Below are 21,762 nucleotides of genomic sequence, written 5' to 3'. Positions count from 1 at the left end.
GTGACTTTATATACTCTGGACCTAGACGTTGAGTCCGCGACATACATGGCGGACAATAACTGATACAGTCTGCTTTGCTGGTCCAAATGCATTCGATGTTTTCCTCGACAGCCAGGTAATACAAAGCACACGCTACCTTTTTTTATCACTTCCACGGGAGCTTGCATTCTTGTTGTCTCTCCTTCGACAAATGGACGAAGTTTTTTGCTAAGTAAAAACACAGCTGAAAGTCCTCTTGCCGTCTGAGAAGTGTTGTATCCCAAATAGCTGCAATCGCTTTCTCTTAAGGTATTCATGTGTGATTTCCACAAGCGTCTGTACATGTAGAAGAAGGAGAAACACAGGCATGTCTGGATGACTCGCCTCCATCTTTCCAGTGGTTAGCTCAGAGCTTTATTATGAAGCTGGCTGTGGCTCGTTCTTTCTGACGTCACCTCCTGTGTGGGCGCGGTCTTTCTGGCGTCACTTCCTCGCCGAACTCACTTTGTAAACGATCAATGAGTCCATACAAAGCTAAGTGCCGGAGATTCAAGAATTACACGGCTGACTTACTCGTGTAAAAATCTGTCCGAGGAGGGGGACCTTAAACGATAGTTTAGTGTGGCTGAAACGGGGCTTAGGCTAAATGATTATTTGTTTAAGGGTTTAAACGACGAAGTGTAGACACGGCCTAAGACTGTACGAAGCGTTCATATCTCGAAAAGGATAAACGTTTCTTCAGAGTTCCTCGAGAGGTAATGAAGAAGGGTGGAAGACCGCAAGATTTAGGAAAGACAACCTAGCACGCACTCGAGTCGGGTTTGCAGTGATCACTTCGTAAAAGGTTTGTTTGATGTATTTTTAAAGGGGAACATTATCACCAGACCTATGTAAGCGCCAATATATACCTTGATGTTGCAGAAAAAAGACCATATATTTTTTTAACCGATTTCCGAACTCTAAATGGACGAATTTTGGCGAATTAAACGCCTTTCTAATATTCGCTCTCGGAGCGATGACGTCACAACGCGGGAAGCAATCCGCCATTTTCTCAAACACCGAGTCAAATCAGCTCTGTTATTTTCCGTTTTTTCGACTGTTTTCCGTACCTTGGAGACATCATGCCTCGTCGGTGTGTTGTCGGAGGGTGTAACAACACGAACAGGGACGGATTCAAGTTGCACCAGTGGCCCAAAGATGCGAAAGTGGCAAGAAATTGGACGTTTGTTCCGCACACTTTACTGACGAAAGCTATGCTACGACAGAGATGGCAAGTGGCACAGCGCTCAAAGAGTAACTAGCAAGCAAGAGCATACCAGTCAAATTCAAAAAGGTATGAATTTGGCACCTGCGTTACACCAGAATATGAGGATATCCTGCGACACTCAAAGCAGATGCATTTCCAACGATAAAGTCAAAGAAATCTGCCGCCAGACCCCCATTGAATCTGCCGGAGTGTGTGAGCAATTCAGGGACAAAGCACCTCGGTAGCACGGCTAGCAATGGCGGCAGTTTGTTCCCGCAGACGAGCGAGCTAAACCCCCTATCGACCCTAGCTTCCCTGGCCTGCTGACATCAACTCCAAAACTGGACAGATCAGCTTTCAGGAAAAGAGCGCGGATGAGGGTATGTCTACAGAATATATTAATTGATGAAAATTGGGCTGTCTGCACTCTCAAAGTGCATGTTGTTGCCAAATGTATTTCATATGCTGTAAACCTAGTTCATAGTTGTTAGTTTCCTTTAATGCCAAACAAACACATACCAATCGTTGGTTAGAAGGCGATCGCAAAATTCGTCCTCGCTTTCTCTCGTGTCGCTGGCTGTTGTGTCGTTTTCATCGGTTTCGCTTGCATACGGTTCAAACCGATATGGCTCAATAGCTTCAGTTTCTTCTTCAATTTCATTTTCGCTACCTGCCTCCACACTACAACCATCCGTTTCAATACATGCGTAATCTGTTGAATCGCTTAAGCCGCTGAAATCCGAGTCTGAATCCGAGCTAATGTCGCTATACCTTGCTGTTCTATGCACCATGTTTGTTTGTATTGGCATCACTGTGTGACGTCACAGGAAAATGGACGGGTGTATATAACGATGGTTAAAATCATGCACTTTGAAGCTTTTTTTAGGGATATTGCGTGATGGGCAAAATTTTGAAAAAAACTTTGAAAAATAAAATAAGCCACTGGGAACTGATTTTTAATGGTTTTAACCCTTCTGAAATTGTGATAATGTTCCCCTTAAATATACTTTACTTGTTTAGTATTTCCTTTTTGAAGTACCATCTTGATATTGTTTGTCTTTACATTTTTAATAAACCAGAAAGTCAGGGTCAATGATACTTTGTCAGGAAAAGTACTTCTACATCGCCCTCTTGTTTATTTTGTACACAAATGTGTCAGAGTACATATGACAGCAGGACACAAAAAATCAAATGTGGTGATGATTCAGTAATTGTAAGTTTGATAAATGGATACGCAGTCACTGGTGTCAGCTGTCGGGTGCTATATCGTCCCAGTTTTAGTTTGTGTTCATGGACGCAGCCTCACAAGACACAAATTTAAATAATCAAATGCAACCTTCCCCAAGCACAAAAAATGCATATTTATCCGGGAGAGTCTTGATACCAATTTTCTGGACCCAGCCACACACAAATAAGTTGTAGTTTCCAAGTTGTCACCTGTTTTTCCATGTAGAATAACGTCTAGAGCAGTGTTTTTCAACCTTTTATGAGCCAAGGCACATTTTTTTCATAAAAAAAAATACGGAGGCACACCACCAGCAGAAAAGGTTCAAAATGAAACTCCACCAGGTTGTCGTGCCATATTTTGAGTTTGTTGTTGTTTCCTGTGTGTAGTGCTTTAGTTCCTGTCTTGCGCTGTTATTTTGGTGACCTTTCCTGTTTTGTTGGCGTTCTCCTGTAGCAGCTTCACGCCTTCCTTTGAGTGTTATTGCCCGCACCTGCTTTGTTTTTGCAATCAAGACTATTGAAGTTGTGCGTACGCTATCCTTCTTTGTGGGGACATTGTTGATTGTCATGTCATGTACGGATGTGCTTTGTGGACACCGTATTTGCTCCACACGCTGTAAGTTTTTGCTGTCGTCCAGCATTCTGTTTTTGTTGACTTTGTAGCCAGTTCAGTTTTACTTTTGTTTTACATAGCCATCCCTATGCTTCAGTGCTTTTTCCTAGCGGGACTTGCCTTTTGTTAATTTTTGGTTTACGCGTTACATACCTTTTTTACCTGCACGCTGTCTCCCGCTGTGCTCTGCATATTGGGATCACGACAAACCATCCTCGACGCGTTCCGACTTCTGGGCGGTATAGCTCGGTTGGTAGAGTGGCCGTGCCAGCAACTTGAGGGTTCCAGATTCGATCCCCGCTTCCGCCATCCTAGTCACTGCCGTTGTGTCCTTGGGCAAGACACTTTACCCACCTGCTCCCAGTGCCACCCACACTGGTTTAAATGTAACTTAGATACTGGGTTTCACTATGTAAAGCGCTTTGAGTCACTAGAGAAAAAGCGCTAAATAAATATAATTCACTTCACTTCACTTCACAACGCAATTAACTACCTGCTGCCACCTACTGGTATGGAGTATTACAAGATTACCCTGCCGAGCTCCACACAGCACAGGCACTAGACAACGGCACATTATTATGATACCAAAGACTATAAAAATGGGACTCATTACCTCCCTGCTTGGCACTCAGCATTAAGGGTTGGAATTGGGGGTTAAATCGCCAAAAATTATTCCCGGGCGCGGCCACCGCTGCTGCCCACTGCTCCCCTCACCTCCCAGGGGGTGATCAAGGGTGATGGGTCAAATGCAGAGAATAATTTCGCCACGCCTAGTGTGTGTGTGACAATCATTGGTACTTTAACTTTAACTTAATTATTGATATGCAAAAAATGTTTTTGGGACCAATTAGGTGAAGTTGCATAATTTCCCACGGCACACCAGACAATATCTCACGGCACACTAGTGTGCCGCGGCACAGTGGTTGAAAATCACTGGTCTAAAGCACAAAATAGTGCGATATGTCTCGGATAGTCCTTGATATGACTCGACAAATCTTTTTTCGATTACGTATAGGGATAGATTCCATTCTATAGTTAGATTTCATGCTCGTATCTGTTTTGTACAGGAAGATCTAGGCCCCTTGCGTATTTAGGTAGTTTACTTGCTGCACGACAGCCATCTTGGGTTGGTTGACCATCGCTTTTTTGCACTTTTGTGAAGAAGTCACGCAGGGGCGCCGAAAAGGGGGGGTAAAGGGGGCCCATGATGGAGGGGGGCCCAGAGAGGCCCCTAATGATGATGAAATTATAATACAGAAAAAATAATGACACTGTGTTGGGGGCCCTGTAAAGATTCTTTTCATGGGGCCCAAAATCCCTAGCGGCGCCCCTGAGTCACGTGACACAAGCAATTCAATGAAAGTTGGTCTATATAAAGGTTAGCATGTTGGCCACAGAGTCAGGAGTTTTAATGGTTGGAAGCTGAAGAAAAGTGTGTGGAGAAAAGCTTGACAGAGTATGTTTCAATAATTTTGGGATATGTGTGTTAAAATACCAGATTATAATGTCTCACTATCATTGGACTTTAAGTAAGAAGCAAAGATGGACAAACTTCCTCCTTCAACCACAGGGTGGCACTGCGTCCCATCAGATCTGATATTGTGAAAATGAGCACATGTGGTCATTTCTATCAAGAATAACATTCTTTTACACTTTGAGTTCATGATGGTGGCAGGTGTTACTCTCACATTTTCTTCTTTCAGCTGGATGCCGACAATGAAGCTTTACGTGGGCGTCTAAGGGCCCCTCAGGAGAAAATCATGTACACCCTCGTGCCAGTCCCGGATGGCATGGACATCTCTTCTATCTTTGAACTAGACCCTACCACTTTAAGAGGCGGGGACTCGATGGTGCCCAGGTACAAAATAAAAGCTTTAAAAATGTGCAATTTTTAAAAATTTGACTGCTTTACCTGCTTGAACTTTTTCACTTGCATTCACCGATTAGTATTTATTTTTTGGCGGTCTAAAGCCACGGTGTCCAGTAGTTATTCTGAAGTTTTAGGACTACACAGGATTCATCCCTCAATCTATTTCTTATCATGTACGTTCTTATCTTGTACTGGTAACAGTTCCTTTTCCAACTTTAAGATGCACTTTGGAAGTGCAAATAGATGTATTGTGAATTATGTGATCAGGTAGCTAAGGTCGAAGGTCAAATTCATATTCGTCTTGCAATTGCAATATTGGAAGGGAAAAATGTTTAGCACTTTAATAGATTTTAGTTTTTTAACCGCAGCATTTCCGATTGTAACATAAAAAACATATTGTACGGACACAAATAGTTTGGGGTGCTTTTGTCAGTGAACAGTACATACTGCACTGTAAGTATATGAAGCAGATAAACTAGTCTAAAGAGACAAAATGCTCCTTCACGTGATCGCTTATTGGTAAATGTCAACTCACTAATAGTGATGGACCCAGTCATGATGGTGTAAAGCCTAGTTTTATGGAATCCAAACAATACATCGTTGGAGACGTTCAGTAGATACTGTATTGGATTGATTGGGATAGTCATAGGGATGATGTTTGATAAGAAATTATCGAGTTCGAGCCTATTATCAAATCCTCTTATCGAACCGATTCCTTATCGATTCCAGATAGGTTGTTGTATATGGAAAAAAACACACAATATTTGGTTTAACAAAAGCTCACTTTTATTATTTAAGAAAAAAATAAAACCTAATAAATAAATAAATATTGACTGTTACCCCCCTTAAAAAAATAAAATAAAATAAATAAATAATGACTGTTGTTACCCAAAGTATATTAAGTGGGATTTTTCAGAAAAACAAATACATACAGTAACACAAAAACAACCTGTCTCTGTGATCACTATAGGTGTATAAATAATAATATAGTGCTAAATAAAATCAGTCCCTTGGGCACAAAACTGAAAATAATACAGCTCTCCAAAAAGTGCACTTCTGCTGCTATTTAACATAACTGTTTGTTATGATGCTTTGACATTTTTGCACTTTATTTCTTTATTGAAAGAAAATTCTATGAAGAGAAAAGTTGTTTGCAAATGTGGTTACAATGCTAAAAAATGAAAAGTTAAAGCTAAAAAATAAATACACTTTATTGAGTTAACAGTATTTCTTTATAAGGGGAAAGATGTGATGTTATGAGCTAGGGAAGATAACAACTACACTACCCAGCATGCAACGGGAGTGACGAGCATGCGCGTTAGCCCCGAAAAGTGTTGTTGCATGTCGCCACCCCGGCAGCTAAGAATGAGGTTATGAGCACGCTGTGAAAGTAACTCAGCCAACACTCCTCGTCTGCATTATTTATAATTAGACAGACAACACATATACAGTGTGTTTTTGTTTTGTTTACAAGGAAAGAAAAGCAAAAGTTAAAAAAGGGAGATCATGTCATATATGTTGTGTATATATAGATTGTTATATGTTGTGTATATATATATGTATGTGCTGCGGTTGCTTTAAGAACGTTGCGACAGCTGCCGTAAAGGAGGTGCGTTGCTAGCCTGGTTGCTATGTTTCCGGTTGGTCGTAAAAGTGTTCGTCATGTGTTTGTACCCTGCTCAAATCTCTCAGTAAAATTATTCATTGGATTATATCTTTTCTTTTGAACTTTACTACACCTTGGAGCACTTTTCCCGGTCCATTTTTTTCCTGCTTTCGCTATCTACGCCTAATGACTGAGCTACGTGACGTCATTTCTTGTGATGTCACACGGGGCATTTCTGGTCGGGATGGGATTCGTTCCCAGGGATTCGAATTAAGAACCAACTATTTTTCTTTACTATAGTAGTCTTGATAACGGGTACCGGTTCTCAAAAAGGGATTCGAGTCCGAGGACTCTGTTCTTTTCTTATCGAACAACCGGGAAAATCGGTTTCGAGCATCATCCCTATTTGCAATGTTTACACATCTAAAGTATTTCAATCAATCAATCAATCAATCAATCAATCAATCTTTATTTATATAGCCCTAAATCACAAGTGTCTCAAAGGGCTGCACAAGCCACAACGACATCCTCGGTACAAAGCCCACATACGGGCAAGGAAAAACTCACCCCAGTGGGACGTCGATGTGAATGACTATGAGAAACCTTGGAGAGGACCGCATATGTGGGTAACCCCCCCCCTCTAGGGGAGACCGAAAGCAATGGATGTCGAGTGGGTCTGACATAATATTGTGAGAGTCCAGTCCATAGTGGATCCAACATAATAGTAAGAGTCCAGTCCATAGTGGGGCCAGCAGGACACCATCCCGAGCGGAGACGGGTCATCAGCGTAGAGATGTTCCCAGCCGATGCACAGGCGAGCGGTCCACCCCGGGTCCCGACTCTGGACAGCCAGCACTTCATCCATGGCCACCGGACCTGTGCCCCCCCCCCCCCTCAAGGAAAAGGGGAGCAGAGGAGAAAAGAAAAGAAACGGCAGATCAACTGGTCCAACAGGGGGGCTATTTAAAGGCTAGAGTATACAAATGAGTTTTAAGATGGGACTTAAATGCTTCTACTGAGGTAGCATCTCTAATTGTTACCGGGAGGGCATTCCATAGTACTGGAGCCCGAATAGAAAACGCTCTATAGCCCGCAGACTTTTTTTGGGCTCTGGGAATCACTAATAAGCCGGAGTTCTTTGAACGCAGATTTCTTGCCGGGACATATGGTACAATACAATCGACAAGATAGGACGGAGCTAGACCGTGTAGTATTTTATACGTAAGTAGTAAAACCTTAAAGTCACTTCTTAAGTGCACAGGAAGCCAGTGCAGGTGAGCCAGTATAGGCGTAATATGATCAAACTTTCTTGTTCTTGTCAAAAGTCTAGCAGCCGCATTTTGTACCAACTGTAATTTTTTAATGCTAGACATAGGGAGACCCGAAAATAATACGTTACAGTAGTCGAGACGAGACGTAACGAACGCATGAATAATGATCTCAGCGTCGCTAGTGGATAAAATAGAACGAATTTTAGCGATATTACGGAGATGAAAGAAGGCCGTTTTAGTAACACTCTTAATGTGTGATTCAAACGAGAGAGTTGGGTCGAAGATAATACCCAGATTCTTTACTGATTCGCCTTGTGTAATTGTTTGGTTGTCAAATGTTAAGGTGGTATTATTAAATAAATGTCGGTGTTTAGCAGGACCGATAATCAGCATTTCCGTTTTCTTGGCGTTGAGTTGCAAGAAGTTAGCGGACATCCAATGTTTAATTTCATTAAGACACGCCTCCAGCTGACTACAATCCGGCGTGTTGGTCAGCTTTAGGGGCATGTAGAGTTGGGTGTCATCAGCATAGCAATGAAAGCTAACACCGTATTTGCGTATGATGTCGCCTAGCGGCAGCATGTAAATACTAAAGAGTGCAGGGCCAAGAACCGAACCCTGAGGAACTCCGCACGTTACCTTAACATAGTCAGAGGTCACATTATTATGGGAGACGCATTGCATCCTGTCAGTAAGATAAGAGTTAAACCACGACAAGGCTAAGTCTGACATACCAATACGTGTTTTGATACGCTCTAATAAAATATTATGATCGACGGTATCGAAAGCAGCGCTAAGATCAAGAAGCAGCAACATAGATGACGCATCAGAATCCATCGTCAGCAGTAGATCATTAGTCATTTTTGCGAGGGCTGTCTCCGTAGAGTGATTTGCCCTGAAACCGGATTGAAAAGGTTCACAGAGATTGTTAGACACTAAGTGTTCATTTAGCTGCTGTGCGACAATTTTTTCGAGGATTTTCGAAATAAAGGGAAGGTGGGACACCGGTCGGTAGTTTACCATGAGGTCAGGATCAAGGTTAGGTCTTTTGAGCAGAGGATGAATAACCGCTTTCTTGAATGCTAGGGGAACAGTGCCAGAGGAAAGTGATAAGTTTATAATATTTAGCACTGATGGACCTAATAATACAAAAAGCTCCTTGATAAGTTTCCCAGGAAGTGGGTCAAGTAAACATGTTGTTTGTTTTATCCCACTTACACGCTGTAATAGTTCCTCTAATGTTATTTCATCAAAAAGAGAGAGACTATTTTGTATTGCAGTATCCGTCGTAGATACAGTTGTATCTGTGTTCATAGAACCCAGTTGTTACATGTAAACTAGGAAAACAATCTGTTTGTCACTACAATGCTGTTCCCCTGTTAACAACATTATTACTTATTTTCTCGTGATTTAATGAGGGAAAGTCCCTGTAAATCTTCATACAGAAATTACAGCCAGGGCTGGTAAAGGAAGAACACTTACAACTCATGTTTAAATTAATCACGTAAACATTGCAGTTTTTGACATTCTCATGCATACCTAAACTATGTATCTCTTTTTAGGACACTGAAAAAAGCTACAATTAATCTGAATTTTTACACACACTAACATCAGTTATAAAAAAAAAAAAAAGGTACTATTGTGTCCTTCATCAAGTGCGTGCCTGCAGGCTGCACAGCCAACAGTCGATAATACTTCACATACTTTAAATAACCTGGCTCCTCGAACTTGAATTAATGCCAGGGACAAGGGGTATACACCAAGGTTAGCTACGCTGAGCACTTATGTAATGCTTTGCACGTCACGCTGCACGTGCAGATAGCCAACAAGCCGGCTCAGGTGTGACTCAGTGCAGATAGGACGATGCTGTAGGGCTCATAACTGGCTAATCAGCATTCATGCCTCGCACTTAACTTAGTGTGTCACTGTTGGTGCCGTTTCTCTGCTCCTTCAGGTTATTATAAACTCACATCATTGTATGTGTATGTATTAGTTTCTTTATATACTGTATTTAGACAATTTAACCTGTTCATTTGGCTTTTTTTTGTAATGTTAGGATATTCCGTGGTGAGTTAGTACAGTGTACATGCCATGCATTATACTATAGGCCAGGGGTCGGCAACCTTTACCACTGAAAGAGCCATTTTGACCAGTTTCACAAATTAAAGAAAACAATGGGAGCCACAAAAATCTTTTGAAATTTAAAATGAAATAACACTGCATACAAAGTTGTTTTTTTTGGTTTGTGCTATGTATAAACCAAGGGTCTCAGACACGCAACCCACACCTTAATATGTAAACTGAACGTTAGTGCGGCCCGTGAGTTTTATATGAATGGCGCTTGACAGCGTCATACTTGTCAACCTTCCCGATTTTTCCGGCAGACTACGAATTTCAGGGCATATATTCTCTCGAACGTGTTGTGATGGTACAGCATTTAGCGCCCACTACAACCAGCGTGCTGGCCCAGCCACACGTTGTATGGTGCTTCTGCTTGCTCACGTAAGTGACAGCAAGGCATACTTGGTCAACAACCACACAGGTTAAACTGACGGCGGCGGTATAAAAAACTTTAACACTCTTACTAATAATGCGCCACACTGTGAACCCACACCAAACAAGAATGACAAACACATTTCGGGAGAACATCTGCACCGTAACACAACATAAACACAACAGAACAAATACCCAGAATCCCATGCAGCCCTAACTCTTCCGGGCTACATTATACACCCCCGCTACCAAACCCCGCCCACCTCAACCGACGCACGGGGGGGGGGTGTTTGGTGGTAGCAGGGGTGTATAATGTAGCCCGGAAGAGTCAGGGCTGCTTGGGATTCTGGGTATTTGTTCTGTTGTGTTTATGTTGTGTTAAGGTGCAGATGTTCTCCCGAAATGTGTTTGTCATTCTTGTTTGGTTTTGGTTCAAAGTGTGGCGCATTATTAGTAAGAGTGTTAAAGTTGTTTTATATGGCCACCGTCAGTGTAACCTGTGTGGCTGTTGACCAAGTATGCCTTGCTGTCACTTATGTGTGCAAGCTGAAGTTGCATATAACAAGAGGCTGGGCTGGCACGCTGTTAGTACAGATTGTAGAGGGTGCTAAATGCTGTACCATCATGGCACGGCCTTATTATTATTGTAAGGGTGACAATCGGAGAATATTAATCCCGGGAGTTTCCTGCGAGAGGCACTGAAATCCGGAAGTCTCCCGGGAAAATCGGGGGGGGGGGGGGGGGGGGGGGTCGGCAAGTATGCAGCTGAGCCGCATCAGAGTGATCAAAGAGCCGCATGCGCGGGTTGCCGACACCTGCAAAAGGCAGAGTGCTAACACACACAACGGCAGGTTTACTTAGCATATGACAATAGACATACATAATTACACATGATTTATGAATGCTGACTTATGGAACAAAAGACGATCACAACAGAACATTTGAAATCTGTGATTTGTAAGTGGCTTTCAAACTCAAAGGTTTTAGGTTCTCAGTTACCAACTTACCTCTGACAATTTTTTTTAGACCAATACAAAATTTTCAATCACAATAAAAAGTCCATTGTTTTTTTTTTACCATTCCTGTTGTGAGTGAAAAAGTACTTGGAGTTTTTGAAAGGGGAACTGTACTTTTTTGGGAATGTTGCCTATCGTTTACCATCCTTATGTAAGACAAGTATACATATGTTTTTCTTTTTTTATGCATTTTAACTATTAAACAAATGCAATCAAAAGATTGCTATGGGAGTCGTTCTTTTCTGCCTATAAAGCACTCTAAAAAACAGCCAAACACCTCCATAAAGGTTTGATGGATGTATATATATTAGGGCTGCAACAACTAATCGATTAAAATCTATTATAAAAATAGTTGCCGAATAATTTAGTCATCGATTCGTTGGATATATGCTATGCGCATGCGCAGAAGCTACTTTTTAATTTAATTTAATTTTTTTATTTTTTGTATTGTTATTATTATTTTTTTATTAATAAACCTTTATTTATAAACTGCAACATTTACAAACAGCTGAGAAACAATAATCAAAATGAATATGGTGCCAGTATGCTGTTTTTTTTCTCAATAAAATACTAGAAAGGATAGAAATGTAGTTTGTCTATTTTATCCGATTATTAATCGATTAATCAAAGTAATAATCGACAGATTAATCGATTATCAAATTAGTTGTTGGTTGCAGCCCTAATATATATGTAATATTGAACAGGCACATTCATAATAACAATTAATAATTTATGTATTTTGCTCATTTTAAGCATATAACGGCGCATACATTTAAAAAACGTATCATGACATTCACTTTTTCATTCAACATCACTGATTATTACTCACTGCATATACTTCATGAGAGCCAACAAATATTATAAAACATCACTTACTGTACGATTTCGGCTCTCACTGGGATGCCGACTAATAGGATATTGATATATTCCCATTTAGATGAAGAATGACTCATAATCCTCACAAAGAAAAAAGGGTGTAAAACCAAGCGTCTTTTGGGGTTTTTCTCGACATTTACCGGGTCTAAATTGGATGCCAAAGTTGACCAATTTGTCGGATTATGTCCTCATCATTCTACTATCATGGTGAGATGCATTATTTCTGATCTAGAATAAACTTTCACTAGCTCCGAGACGAGGAAGCAGCTCACCAGCCGACGACGGTAACATAGCAGCAACAAGCTGTGACAATGCGCCGCTAAAAACAGTTTGTCTGCGTTAGCGCTTATAACAACAGTATTACTAATGCTTGGTTGTTACTCCGGTCGGAGTTGCGTGTGAATGCCTTATGTGCGCAAACTGCCGAACAGCTGATACGCATGAGCGGAACTGAAATGCTTGAATGTCCAGGTTGAGTGGAGTGTGTGGATGAGAAATGTGGGATTTAGAGAGGTTTGTATATTTCCCATTCATTTTCAATGGGGGAAAATTCCTGGTAATTCTGGGTAATCAGGAAATTTTCAAAACCGGGAAACGTGGTGGCTTTAATGTCCAGGGCAAGCGGAGCGTGTGGATGTTGGAACAGTGTCAATCGGAGGAAAATGGTGGGATATGCAGTCCATTGTAAATGTATCATTCATTGTTAATGGGGAAAAAATTACCGGGAATTTTGAGAATGGAAAAACATGTTTAGCGTTCGATATATTGGAAGAGTAGTGTGTGTGGATGATTGAAAGGTCGGAATCAGGTTTAAAAAAATGCTAAAATGTTTGCGGATTTAGGGCATTGTAGACTATGTTCATTCATTTGAATGGCAATTTTTTTAAATTTGGGAATCTCGGGAAAACACGGAATTTTTTAAAATATTGATTTTAGCACAATTGTCCTAGATCAGGGGTCAGCAACCCAAAATGTTGAAAGAGCCATATTGGACCAAAAATACAAAAACAAATCTGTCTGGAGCCGCAAAAATTTAAAAGCCATATTACATACAGATAGTGTGTCATGAGATATAAATTGAATTAAGAGGACTTAAAGGAAACTAAATGACCTCAAATATAGCTACAAATGAGGCATAATGATGCAATATGTACATATAGCTAGCCTAAATAGCATGTTAGCATCGATTAGCTTGCAGTCATGCAGTGACCAAATATGTCTGATTAGCACTCCACACAAGTCAATAACATCAACAAAACTCACCTTTGTGCATTCACGCACAACGTTAAAAGTTTGGTGGACAAAATGAGACAGAAAAAGAAGTGGCATAAAACACGTCCCCGAAAGTCGGAGAAAGTTGTACATGTAAACAAACTACGGTGAGTTCAAGGACCGCCAAAATTAGTAGGACAAAACGGCGCTCGCCAAATACTCGAATCAGTGAAGCATGTTTAATATAAACAGTGTGCTTTATAACAATTAGGGAGGTTTGTGTCATGTTTGTCCTCCTACAGAAACCATATTTAAACAAAAACATTTTTTTTTTCCCCCTCATCTTTTTCCATTTTTCATACATTTTTGAAAAAGCTCCAGAGAGCCACCAGGGCGGCGCTAAAGAGCCGCAAGCGGCTCTAGAGCCACGGGTTGCCAACCCCTGTCCTAGATGATATGGATGGGTTGGTGTTGGAACTTTTGGAATCGATTGAAAAATGTTTAAATAGTAACAGTTTGAATTGAGAATGTGTATTTCGGAATTCCTGAAATTTTGGGAAATGGTGATGTTGTTGTCCCAACTAAGAAACATGTTTTGAAAGTGGAATAGTCAAAAACGGTTGAAAAATGCGGTCTGAAAAAACTTTCCAGCAAGAAGTGAAAATAAAATAATAAAAAATAAAAAAAGAAGTGAAAATACAGCTTGGGGAAAAAAAATGTTGAACTTGAACTTTTGAACAAATTTGAAAAATGACCTATTATTTTTTAATGGGAAAAATGACCCGAAAAACCAGGAATTCTGGATAACTTGGGATATTTTTTATTTTAACGATTTCCGGTCCGATGAAAACTGTGGGCCGTGGCCTTTGCAAACTTTTGCGGCAGAATTATAATAAATTATTTTTTTGGTGTAGAATCGAGAGCATTCACACAATTAAGGTCACAAAATGTAAATGTGGTATTGTTGGCACTTTTTTAAAAGTTTTTTTTAGAGGGCTTTATGGACCTCCCTTTGGCTTCACTGTAAGCAGACTTTTTTTTTTACAACTGTAATCCGTTAAAAAAAATACATTGTCTTCTTGTCTCTCATAATATATGTGAACGATAGGCAAAATTAAAAAAAAAAAAGTGCAGTTCCCCTTTAAACGTCGGAGGAAATAAAATTAACAATAAATGCATTTCTTCAGTCAAGTGTGAATGCTTGTATATACGTGCCTAAAACCATCGTCACATTTGCATATTTGGCCGTGACACATTGAATGAACTTGAATGTTTAGAACTACAAATTGTTCATGCATGCCACAATCTCAAAGTGTTTTCACTAGATTTGTTTACATGCCATTATATGAAAAAGAGTGATCACTCGCTAAATATGGCAAACTTAATCCTTCCTGCTGTGTCTTTTTATTCTCAGGCAGGGGGCTTATGAAGGGTGTTAAAGGGGCTGGTGCAACTGCTCAAAGTTATGTTTTTCAAACCCATCCATCCATCCATCCATTTTCTACCGCTTATTCCCTTCGGGGTTGCGGGGGGCGCTGGAGCCTATCTCAGCTACAATCGGGCGGAAGGCAGAATATATATATATATTATTATTATTTTTATTTTTATTTTTTATTTTATTTTTTTTCAAACCAAAAAATATAATATATTGAATAAAAATTGTTTGTCGGTAGGAGGTTTTTTTGTTTAGTGTTCAGGCTTGTCTCTCACAGCTGTCTTGCCACACGTAAGAGAGTGTACATGTGTACAAACATAAAAGCAATAATTTGTAGTCCTGTTGTTATGACAGGTTATACCGTACATTACATGTTAGCTATCCAAATCACTATCATTAGCTAACAACACAGCACGCTAATGAATGTTTGAGTAGACTTTATACAAGTAGCTTGCAAAGGACTGAACCGGAACTTGGTTTTAGTTTGTACAGCACTGAAAAGGAACGTGTTACTTTGCTTCTTGTGTCATGGATGAATCCACATGAGTGTGGTTTTTGCTTCACTGTTATGACATGGAACTAAGAACGTGGGGTTGTCTCGATACCAATATTTTGTTACCGGTACCAAAAGGTGACGGCGTGGCGCAGTGGAAGAGTGGCCGTGCGCGACCCGAGGGTCCCTGGTTCAATCCCCACCTAGTACCAACCTCGTCATGTCCGTTGTGTCCTGAGCAAGACACTTCACCCTTGCTCCTGATGGGTGCTGGTTAGCGCCTTGCATGGCAGCTCCCTCCATCAGTGTGTGAATGTGTGTGTGAATGGGTAAATGTGGAAGTAGTGTCAAAGCGCTTTGAGTACCTTGAAGGTAGAAAAGCGCTATACAAGTACAACCCATTTATCATTTATTTATAAATGTATTTTGTTACTTTTCGAAGTAAAGGAGACCACAAAAAATGGCATTATTGACTTTATTTTAACAAAAAATCTTAGGGTACATTAAACATCTGTTTCTTATTGCAATCAAAGAACAATTTTGTCCTTAAATAAAATAGTGAACATACTAGACAACTTGTCTTTTAGTAGTAAGTAAGCAAACACAGACTCCTAATTTGTCTGCTGACGTATGCAGTAACATATTGTGTCATTTATCATTCTATTATTTTGTAAAAATTATAAAGGACAAGCTGTAAAAATGTACTTTTAATCTACTTGTTCATTTACTGTTAAAATCTGGTTATTTTCCGTTTTAATATGTTCTATCTACACTTCTGTTAAAATGTAATAATCACTTATTCTTTTGTTGTTTGGATACTTTACATTAGTTTTGTACCACAAATTTAGGTATCGATCCAAGTAGTGTATTTTTCGGACTATAAGTCGCAGTTTTTTTCATAGTTTCATAGTGCGACTTATACTCAGGAGCGACTTATGTGTGAAATTATTAACACATTACCGTAAAATATCAAATCATATTATTTAGCTCATTCACGTAAGAGACTAGACGTATAAGATTTCATGGGATTTAGCAATTAGGAGTGACAGATTGTTTGGTAAACGTATAGCATGTTCTATATGTTATAGTTATTTGAATGACTCTTTCATAATATGTTACGTTAACATACCAGGCACGTTCTCAGTTGGTTATTTATGCCTCATATAACGTACACTTATTCAGCCCGTTGTTCACTATTCTTTATTTATTTTAAATTGCCTTTCAAATGTCTATTCTTGGTGTTGGGTTTTATCAAATAAATGTCCCCAAAAAATGCGACTTATACTCCAGTGCGACTTATGTTTTTTTCCCTTCTTTATTATGCATTTTCGGCCGGTGCGACTTATACTCCGGAGCGACTTATACTCCGAAAAATACGGTAGTTACATGATCATACATTGGTCATAATTTAAGTTCTCATGTGTCCAGGGACGTACTTCCTGAGTTTATGAATTTAAAAAAGATTTTGTGATGATAAAAAATATTGATGTAATCATAGTAGTATCGACTAAATACGCTCTTGTACTTGGTATCATTACAGTGGATGTCAGGTGTAGATCCACCCATGGCATTTGTTTACATTGTGACAGCAGTGAGCTATGTTGTGTAGTGAAGCATGTTTATATATTCCTCATCCTGCAGGGATAAATACTTGTAACAAAACTCACTTAATTTGTCGCCATGGGGGCGAGGATTAGTGATTTAGAAGTAGCCGATTGTGGCTGGACATTAGCCGCTAACTAGCTAGCCATGTTTTAAAGCGCCTCTTCCTGTGGGCGTTTCAGTGTTCTAGCTTCACCTTTATCGTTAGTTTTTAAACCAAAATGCGTCCATTCTCCCCTTTCTGTCTACACGCTGTCTGCTTGTAAGTACTCTGTGATTGTGCGCTGCCGAACATGCTCCTCTGCTGGTAAAACCAGCAATGTCACAACGTGACGACGACGCGCTGTCATGCCTATAAAAAAAAATCCCAAAAATATGGCGAACCTTTACTTTTCAAACAGAGTATAGTACCGTTTTTGATTCATTAGTACTGCGATACTATACTAGTACCGAAATACCGTACAACTCTATAAGATCTGTTGAGGATTGTAACTACTTTGCAATTTCTTGTAGAGCAGGGGTCCTCAAGTACAAATCTTGAAGGTCCACAAATGTTTTTTTGAAACAGGCTGGGTCCGTTTATTATCGGTCAAGCTTATATAATAGCAGGAGGTAGGTAGTTTAACATTTTCTTAAAATTAACAAAAATAAAATAAATATCCAATAAAATACATGAAATATTTTCTTTGAAACAAAAAGAAATAAGAACTTTGAAAAAATGTGTCCTCTGCATTTGACCCATCCCTTGATCACCCCCTGGGAGGTGAGGGGAGCAGTGGGCAGCAGCGGCGCTGCGCCCGGGAATCATTTTTGGTGATTTAACCCCCAATTCCAACCCTTGATGCTGAGTGCCAAGCAGGGAAGAATGCTGGTATGAGCTTTTAAACATAACCCGTTAACTGCTGCCAATCAAATGGTGAATAAGATACTCTTTAGGGTTCATATGTTTGTAAATCTGACTGTGTTGAAGTCAGTGCCTCACCAGCCATCAACCTCACCGCACGTTACTGCTCTGTTGCTATTTGTTGTTGTGTCATAGATTTAACAAAAATCTTGCTTGATGTTTCATATGGCTTTTTCAGCCTCGTGATTTCTTTTTTTCTTAGCTCTGAATCATGAGGAAATGTCTCTTCAAATTCGCGGTGCTCTTTCAGATAGTGACGTTTCAGATTTTCACTTTTCACCAGAGCAACAGTAGTGTTGCATAGTAGACACATTGGTCTGGTACTTGCAGTAGGTAGGATGAAAACATATTGCTCTGTCCATTCTTCCTTGAAACGTCGGTTTTCCCTGTCCACCTTTCTTTTACCAGCCTGAGCCAACTTGGAGCATGCCATTGTGATTTGATTCACATTCAGTGACTGACAAGTGAACAGTTAGCGAAGTAGCGATACGAGTGTGCCTGCAGCGAAAGGTTCCATGCACTGTGCACATGACCCAGGTGGTAACAGCCTATCAGCGCGTCGTTGTGAAAGAGATGACAACCCATACCCCGGAATTAGCCAATCAGAGTGGCGTTCTCTCGCTCTCACTCCGTCTCTCTCTCTTTCTCTCAGAGAGAGAGAGAGAGAGAGAGAGAGAGAGAGAGAAACGAGAAGTGTAAACGAAACGTGGAGATATTTGACTAAAAACAACAAAGAACGTTGACTTGCGCTAGCGATAACTCACAGATAAATACAATTATTATATTTTTTTATAATAATTATAATTATAATAATAATTTTTTTTTATTTTTATTTTTTTATTTTTTTATTTTTTTATTTTTTTTTACTATAATTCGTGCTGGGTCCGGACGGACACGTCGCTGGGTCCGGACATGGACCGCGGTCCGCCTGTTGAGGATCACTGTTGTAGAGAATGCAAATATCAAGATGATTTTGAAACATTTATAGAATTTAGTTGTACATGCTCTACACACGCCATTGATCGTTGTTTTTGCTGCTTCTTCAGGAGTTCTTATGTGCGGCTAAAGCACTTGTGCACCAACACGTGGGTCCACAGCACCAACAACCCCATTGACAAAGAGGAGGAAAAGCCTGTTATGTTAAGAGTAAGTTAACAACTTGGTTGGTCATGTAACTCATCAATCAGCGTGTTGGGCTGAGCATATTTACGTCTTTTCAGATTGGAACCTCAGCAGTGAAAGAAGACAAGGAGGCTTTTGCTATTGTACCAGTGCCACCAGCAGAGGTGCGGGATTTAGACTTTGCAAATGATGCTAGCAAAGTGCTGGCTTCAATTGCAGGCAAACTGGAAAAGGGTACCATTACGCAGAATGAAAGAAGGTAAACTGCTAATAGTATGGAGGTTTGTTTGTGTTTATTACGAAAGCTCTTTTTTTTTTTCTTTTTTTTTTATACACTGGATTTATGTTACTGAATTTTTTGCGTTTAGGTTTTGAGAACTGAAATAGAAATAATATGAAAATATCCAGCGGGCCGCATTGAAATGTTAATTATATTGTATTATGCCAAGGTAGGCCAGTTAATTGCTTTTTCATACTGTTTTGCAAGACCCATGTCATGCGACTTCAAACTGGACACCTCATTGGCTGGTTCGATTGCTTCAGTCCTAATTTACCAGAAGTGTCTCTTGCTTTTTGAAGCAGTACATTTTTCAACATGGAAATTTTCAGCACTGAATTTTTTGCACAAAAATTTTATACACTGAATATTTTTACATTGAATTTTTTACACCAAATTTTTATACACTGAATTTTAAAACACTTTTAAAAAAATTAAAAAATTAAAATAAATAGTCAGCATAATGATGATGATGTAAAAAAATTCAGTTCACAAAATTCAAACGCAAAAATTCAGTTACATACAGTACAGGCCAAAAGTTTGGACACACATTCTCATTTAATGCGTTTTCTTTATTTTCATGACTATTTACATTGTCGATTGTCACTGAAGGCATCAAAACTATGAATGAACACTTGTGGAGTTATGTACTTAACAAAAAAAGGTGAAATAACTGAAAACATGTTTTATATTCTAGTTTCTTCAAAATACCTACCCTTTGCTCTGATTACTACTTTGCACACTCTTGGCATTCTCTCTTCAAGAGGTGTAATGGGTTTCACTTCACATGTTTCATAGTTTTGATGCCTTCAGTGACAATCTACAATGTAAATAGTCATGGAAATAAAGAAAACGCATTGAAATGAGAAGGTGTGTCCAAACTTTTGGCCTGCACTGTAAATTCAGTTTTTTAAAAAAATATTTCGTTATAAAGGCACAAATTAACTTCCATATAATAGTCAATCTCCTTTAATTTACTGTATTAGTAAGTTTTATTTGTTTACCTCAGGTTTGTAACTAAACTTCTGGAAGATCTCGTCTTCTTTGTGGTAGACATCCCTAACAGTGGACAGGATGTTTTGGAGATTATGGTAAACAAACCCAACAGAGAAAGACAAAAACTCATGAGAGAGCAGAATATCCTCAAGCAGGTTAGTTTAAATATTCAGTACGCCTATCCAAGAGTTTTGAATGTTATTTTCAACAATTAGTTTTTTCACTGTTTTCGCAGATCTTCAAACTTCTCCAAGCACCCTTCACAGACAGTGGCGATGGTCCCATGCTGCGCCTGGAGGAGCTGGGTGACCAGCGCCACGCTCCTTTTCGACATATTTGTCGGCTTTGTTACAGAGTGTTACGCCACTCTCAGCAGGACTACAGAAAGAACCAGGTAGGTGGGCAGAACCCCTCCACTCTGACTTTCTGGCCCTTTTATAATGTGGTAATTATCCTTTTTTGTCGTCTTTTCACAGGAATATATCGCCAAGCAATTTCGCTTCATGCAGAAACAGATAGGCTATGATGTGCTTGCAGAAGACACAATAACTGCTCTACTCCACAACAACAGGAAGTTGCTGGAGAAACACATCACTGCTGCGGAGATAGATACATTTGTTACTCTTGTCAGGAAAAACCGGGAGCCGAGGTGAGCCAAGAGGGTTAATCATTCCCCGGAAGATTTTGTGTGCACTTTTTGTGATTGTTACGGATTAAAATGCCTTAATTTGCGGCAACTTTTTCAGAAAGGTGTGCAATGTTCTGAGGATTATTTTGTTCAATAACATTAAATTAATTTGTGATTTTATGAATTACCTATTAATGCTTCAAGAATAAATTCCGCCACACCTAGTGTGTGTGTGACAATCATTGGTACTTTAACTTTAACTTTTAAGTGTTCTTTGTAAACCTAACTTCAAATAGCACACAATTGAAACAAAAATGTGAAAATATATACACCGTATTGATGTTTTACTCACTTTGTATCGCACATACTTAAAAGCACAAACTCGGGAGTTCATTGTCAAATTACTGTTTTGATTAATCATAAGTAATAGCAATTATAGATACATAAATAAACGCCACCAACGACAGCTCTGTTGTCTACAAGTTGCAGACATTCTCAATGTTTATACAAACCCCGTTTTCATATGAGTTGGGAAATTGTGATCGATGTAAATATAAACAGAATACAATGATTTGCAAATCATTTTCAACCCATATTCAGTTGAATATGCTACAAAGACAACATATTTGATGTTCAAACTCATAAACTTAATTTTTTTTGTGCAAATAATCATTAACTTTAGAATTTGATGCCAGCAACACGTGACAAAGAAGTTGGGAAAGGTGGGAATAAATACTGATAAAGTTGAGGAATGCTCATCAAACACTTATTTGGAACATCCCACAGGTGAACAGACAAATTGGGAACAGGTGGGTGCCATGATTGGGTATAAAAGTAGATTCCATGAAATGCTCAGTCATTCACAAACAAGGGTGGGGCGAGGGTCACCACTTTGT

General features: G+C 39.6%; 1 protein-coding gene across 10 annotated transcripts in view; it reads left to right on the top strand.

Annotated features, from left to right (window-relative positions):
- itpr1b (inositol 1,4,5-trisphosphate receptor, type 1b) overlaps positions 1–21,762 on the top strand; it is a 254,529-nt gene that overhangs the window by 34,471 nt on the left and 198,296 nt on the right. For all 10 annotated transcript variants that reach the window (XM_061923933.2, XM_072916599.1, XM_061923928.2 and 7 more), the window contains exons 13-18: positions 4,769–4,923; positions 18,890–18,989; positions 19,064–19,224; positions 20,252–20,393; positions 20,474–20,632; positions 20,715–20,887. In XM_061923933.2, coding sequence (XP_061779917.2) covers positions 4,769–4,923; positions 18,890–18,989; positions 19,064–19,224; positions 20,252–20,393; positions 20,474–20,632; positions 20,715–20,887 — 890 coding nt within the window. The remainder of the gene's footprint in view (positions 1–4,768; positions 4,924–18,889; positions 18,990–19,063; positions 19,225–20,251; positions 20,394–20,473; positions 20,633–20,714; positions 20,888–21,762) is intronic.

Source organism: Nerophis lumbriciformis, linkage group LG28 (assembly GCF_033978685.3).
Source record: "Nerophis lumbriciformis linkage group LG28, RoL_Nlum_v2.1, whole genome shotgun sequence".
Taxonomy (NCBI): Eukaryota; Metazoa; Chordata; class Actinopteri; order Syngnathiformes; family Syngnathidae; genus Nerophis; species Nerophis lumbriciformis.
Note: the sequence above shows the minus strand (reverse complement) of the source record. Positions and strands in the feature narration are given on the sequence as shown.